The sequence below is a fragment of the Alnus glutinosa genome, chromosome 14 (genome assembly GCF_958979055.1).
Source record: "Alnus glutinosa chromosome 14, dhAlnGlut1.1, whole genome shotgun sequence".
NCBI lineage: Eukaryota > Viridiplantae > Streptophyta > Magnoliopsida > Fagales > Betulaceae > Alnus > Alnus glutinosa.
The window spans coordinates 21572180-21577945 of NC_084899.1; the positions used below are offsets into that span (position 1 = coordinate 21572180).

The 5766-nt window shown below is 40.4% G+C and overlaps 1 protein-coding gene across 1 annotated transcript; it reads left to right on the top strand.

Moving 5' to 3' along the window:
- Positions 1 to 955: 955 nt before the first annotated feature.
- Positions 956 to 3578, top strand: LOC133856613 (homeobox-leucine zipper protein ATHB-6-like). The gene is made up of 3 exons (XM_062291670.1): positions 956 to 1554; positions 1778 to 2151; positions 2573 to 3578. The coding sequence occupies exons 1-3, from the start codon at positions 1494 to 1496 to the stop codon at positions 3107 to 3109; spliced, it is 972 nt and encodes a 323-aa protein (XP_062147654.1). The 5' UTR covers positions 956 to 1493; the 3' UTR covers positions 3110 to 3578.
- Positions 3579 to 5766: the final 2188 nt, after the last annotated feature.

Sequence of the window (5766 nt, forward strand, 5' to 3'; positions counted from 1 at the left end):
AAAAAATAAAAACGAACAGATTCACAGAGAGAAAGACACAGAAACGAGTGGAGATTCTAAAATAGTTGAGCGAAGGATAGAGATATCTCAATGGAGAATCGGCCCGAAACCCAAGCCCGTGGCGCTCAGAATCGATCTCAATGAGAACCCGCAGTGCCCGCAGGGAGGCCAGCAGGGGTCCCAGCAGAGGACAATGCTCGGGGGCCTGCGGGCAGGCCGGTGGGGTCGGGGTCGGGGTCGGCCCCGGGGTGGTCTGCTGCAGGTTTGAGAGCGGCTTCCACCTGGGCTGCCCCGGAGTGCGTGGCCGCCAGGCGCTTCTCAGCCAGGACGAGTGGGTCTGTGCGGACGCCTAGCGACGTCAACGGTGATTGCGATGGCGAGGGCATCTTCTCCGGCGGAAATCATCTTCTCCGGCGGGGGAAGCCCAGACGCTCATTCTCTTTCTCAAAATTTTTTCTTTTATCTTTTTTTATTTAAATTTGGTCGGATGGATATCAAATTTTAAATTTTATAATTGTGGCAAGTTTTCTTCCTTGATCTAATGGACGGCCAAGATTAAAAAATTTGAGAATCTCAAATTTAAGAAAAATTTGAGGATCCTGATCCGGCCCACGATACGCTGACGCCACCCAAATCTTCTTGAGCCGCTATGGAGCCAAGCCGTTGGAAGCCGAGCCGTACACACCGTTTTTTGTGCACTTATCACCGTTTCTCTCTCCTTATAGACCCGGAAAAAAATCATTTTCACACAAAACGGTCGAAAACCGGAAGGTCCGGTAGCCGGTGGACCAAGAGTTGCATTTGGCTTGAATTTTGGGTTCATTTCATTTGAAACCAACTGCAGTGCACCTAACCCCAGTCAGATTCTAACCCCACATCTGACCCAAGTGGGTTTATTTAAAGAGAGAGAAAGTGTGAAGGCCAACTGGGTTGTGAACTGGTTCACTGACCTTCCTATCCTCACTCCACCCCCTCTCTCTCTCTCTCTCTCTCTCTCTCTCTCTCTCTCTCTCTCTGTTTCTCTTTTCCATTGCAGATGAACAGTCATAGACTTGAACAATTGCCTGGAAAAACAATTTAGCTTTCAAGCTGATTGAGTAATGATGTGGAGAGAGAAAGAGTGGAGTTAGGGGAGTGTAGTGTAGTGTTTGATTACTTTTACTTCTCCTTGTGGGTTGGGTTAGTTTCTTGGGTTGGTGTTTCTGCTGGCTTTTTTTTCTTTCTTTTCTTGATGGGTGCAGAAGTAGAAATATTGAAATTAGAGAAAGAAGGGGGAGGAAACAGAGAGAAGTGGCTGTGTAGTTGTATACAGCTTCCTACAATTTGGTGTGGTGCTAAACATGGGGATTCTTATTCATAACCTTCTCTCTTAAGTACTGAAACCTTGACCTCTTAAAAGATCCAACTGAAAACATAAACAAAGACTACAGAAGAAGAAGAAGAAGAAGAAAAGGGCCCAGAGATCTGTTTAAAGAGCTGTTTTCTTTTCAGTCATGAAGAGACTTGGCAGCTCGGACTCCTTGGGTGCTTTGATGTCCATCTGCCCTACTACAGGTTTTTAATAAACAATCCATTTACTTCCTTCTTTCAATGTTGTGTTCTTTGGATCAGACACACCCGTGTGTCTGTTTTCCTGTCTCTTTAACTTTTGTTTTTAATGGTCAATCACCTGAAAATATACAAACACTTTTAACGCTTAATTTTTCCTGTTTTGGAACCTTTCATGCTTTTATTTCTGCTTCTCCTTAATTGTCTCTTTGTTTTTTCATTGATGCAGAGGAACACAGTCCGAGAAACAACCATGTCTACAGCCGGGATTTCCACTCCTTGTTGGACGGCTTAGATGAAGAAGGTTGTGTCGAAGAATCCGGCCACATAGCCGAGAAAAAGCGTCGATTAAGCGTCGACCAAGTCAAGGCCTTGGAGAAGAACTTCGAGGTCGAAAACAAGCTCGAACCGGAGAGAAAAGTGAAGCTGGCCCAAGAACTTGGTTTGCAACCAAGACAAGTAGCTGTTTGGTTCCAAAACCGCCGTGCCCGGTGGAAAACCAAGCAATTGGAGAGAGACTACGGCGTTCTCAAATCCAGTTACGAAGCTCTCAAGCTCAACCACGATGCCCTCCAACACGACAATGATGCTCTTGTCAAAGAGGTACCATAGAAATCCACAATTGATTGATTTCTAGTTCTTAGTAAATGAGTTAAGTCCTTTATGCTCCCCGTGAAGTAGAATATTAGAATTACTTTTTCTTTTTTCTTTTTCTTTTTTTCTTTTTTTTCTCCTAAAAATCGGGTATCCGGAGCTTCGCCCGACTAGATCTCGAGATATCGGGTCGTTTAACTAGATCTCGAAATATCGTGCAAAGCATTTTTTTATACGGATAGATTAAAGTTCGGACTTTTCAGCAGGTATGGCGCCAAAGAATTGTTTATACTCAAAGAAAAGAATCTTAGGCCCGATGCGATACGAGGCATCGGGCTAAGTGACTTACTGCTCGAGCCAACTTTTAATATTAGAATTACTTTATTTGAACTTTCAGAGTTTTCAATGGTTTAAGCTTCTTATGCTGCAGATAGCGGAATTGAAAGCAAAGCTCCAAGAAGAAAACACTGTGAGCAACCTTTCAGTGAAGGAAGAGATAGTCGGGCCGGAATCAGATAACAAACTGATCGAACAGAGCAAAGCAGCTCCAGACACTCCTCCTCTAACTGCATCTGAACCCAAGGACTTGAACTTTTGCTTCAACCAATCACTCGGAGCCTCACTCTTCACGGTGGATCACTTCAAAGATGGCTCATCGGACAGCGACTCGAGCGCGATCTTGAACGAGGATAACAGCCCGAACGCTGCGATTTCTTCATCTGGGGTGCTTCAAAATCAGCAGCTCTTGATGTCCCCGGGCTCGTCTTCCCTCAAGTTCAATTGCTCGTCCTCGTCGCCGCCTCCGCCTCCGCCGCCGATTAGCTGCTTCCAGTTTCAGAAAACGTTCCCAGCACAGTTTGTGAAAATGGAGGAGCACAATTTCTTCAGCGCAGAGGAGACGTGCAATATCTTCTCGGATGAGCAAGCTCCGAGCCTTCAATGGTACTGTCCTGACCAGTGGACCTAAAAGGAAGCAAACCCATGTTCGATATTATTGGAAAAATAATAAGAAAAAGCCAAAAGTGAGCTCCAAGAATATTGTAAAGAGTAAAAAAGTGGGTTGTGTAATTTTTAGCTTTGCTCTCTCTCTCGTTCTCCATTGTGCAAAGTGAAAGTTGGAGAGATGGGGTTGGTTGAAGAAGACGAGACAACCAAAGCGGTGGATGATTTAGCCAAGAAAAATGGTAAAAGAAATTCGAGCAGCAGTAGAAACAGAGAGAAACACAGAGGCTTTCACGTGGGGTTTGGTTGGTGAAAGTTTGACGCCAATAGCTAAGCCGTGCGGGAAGGAATATGATTAAGTCGTAATTGAAGTCGTCTTTGCTGCTGCCAAAAAAAAAAAAAAAAAAAAGTCTGCTGTAAAAAATGAACCTTGAAATCCTTGGGGAGAATTTTCCTGTAATGGAGAAATAATAATCATTCCTCGCTTTTCTTTCTTTCGATCTCCTACATGTTTTTTCTTTTTCTCCTTGCAAACTATTTATGAGCAAATAATAGTACGGCTCTATTTACTAAAATTTTTGCTTTGTCTTTAATTTTTATTTTTTTTAAAAAAATAAAAATATTAAGAGCATTCTCATCCCGATCTTCGTTCAGTTAGCCACGCATTATTTCTTTTCGATAAATGTAGAGGTACTAAATCTTTTATTAATAGAAGAGTACTAAGATAATGTAGAGTTTATTCATTGAAGCATGTATCATTTTATTTTATTAATTATTTTGATTATCTCCAATGAATAAACTCCACATTATCTTAATATTCATCTTTTAGTAAAAGATTTAATACCTTTAGCATTTCTCATTTTTTTTCTAGCCAAATACTAAAACGGGAGCAAAACGAGCCCTATGAGAGCAAAAGGATCACTATCTGCTCAACAATTTGGAAAAATCAATTATTTGGTGAGCTTGTTACATTACTCACCAAATTTAGCGAGCAACTATTCACTTACCAAGTGTCAAAATAAAGTATTTTTTAATTTTTAATACTCTCTTTCCTTAATAAAGAGCAAAAAAACATTTAAATTAAATAGTGAAATGGTATAACTACAATAGAAAGTTAGATCTACGTACTGGATAGCTAAAATAATTTTATTTTTTTTAAATAATTTTTTATAGTTAAAATATTAAGTGAATTTATGAGCTGGATGTTAATATAATAATACTCTAATAAATAATTCAAACATAAAACACAAAAGCAGTTTTACATTTCTGAAATTGCAAAAAATAAAATAAAATAAAAAATCCTACTTAAAAACGATCAAGAATCGAGTCAGTATCAATAAAGTAAACCGTCAAAAATGTCGGGCCACGAAACGTGTTATTATGTTACAATCCTACAAACATGTATATATCTCCTTACAAAGTGGTTTTCAATAACAAAATTTAATTCTCTAATTGTAGAGACCAAAAGTTTGAGAGCAAGAAAGCAAGTAGTTAAACAAACAATAAATAAATAGATATTATTTTGAAGAATACGATATACGCTCCATTCTCTCTCCTCATTTCTGAAATCTCCCCTATAATCATCACCGACATGGGAGGGAAGCCTCCCTCCCCACCCCCATTTTCCTTTGCCTTTAGCTTCCTTTCCATTCATCCATGTTCTTTTTAGTTTCTATGGCCATTGGAGATAAGCCATAAACTCTAGATACCTATCCACTTTTCTCATCTTTTTAGTGTTTTTATGTTTATTGTCTTCACACAGCAGATGTTTCTAATCATTCCCTCCATCCTCTACCAAGTTTTTTGTAATTTTCAGCAAGAGATTAAAGATTGAAATTTTTGAATTTAGATCTACGCTCCTCCATCAACATTTACAAGACACGCCCCTCACCAACGAGTTCTCTGGCGTCTCCGGCTTCCACTGACAGTCGTCATTCGCTCCACCGCCATTTTCTCGCTAGCGCGTGGCCCACACGCGGCAGAGAGTTCTCTGCTCTCACCGGCATGTGTAGGCCACGTCCGCTCCTCCGCCTTCCTCCGCTTTGGCCACCGATGGATCTGGGCAACACCAGCGAATCCAGGCTCCCACTCCTTCGTCTGGACCTCTACTGTTTATGTTAATGTTTTTGTAATATCTACTTTTTCCCTGGGCTTATTTGTTCATTCCCCTTGTTCATCCATGTCACTGTGTTTGGAGCCTCAGGACTTTGTACTAACACCAAACCACCTTAATTGGTGGTCTAGATTTTGATATCCGTATTGCGAATCTTTAGGCCTGCATCTTCGAAAGTATTGTTTCTGCGTATATTCATTCCTAATTTAATTTTTGGCTGCCAAGGCTTTGCTCGGTGTTTTGTTTTTCTCTCCTAGTGTAATTCCTTCATGCATCTGAAAAAAAAAAAAAAAAAAAAAAAAAAAAAAAGGGCTCAAGGTGCCATGTGAATGATGTGTAAATAGAGAAGTGGCCGGGACTCCTTGGACATTTCTGGTCCCGGTAGTGCGTCCCAAATATGTAATGATGACGGTAGGGACACAAGGGCATAGGAACCGCAATATTTTCATGCATTACTTTGTTGAACTTGTATAGGCAGCCAATACTTCCTTTAATGATAATAATTATGTTTAAATATTAATTAAATTATTAAATTTATGTATTTTTATTAATTTAAGTTTTTAAAATAA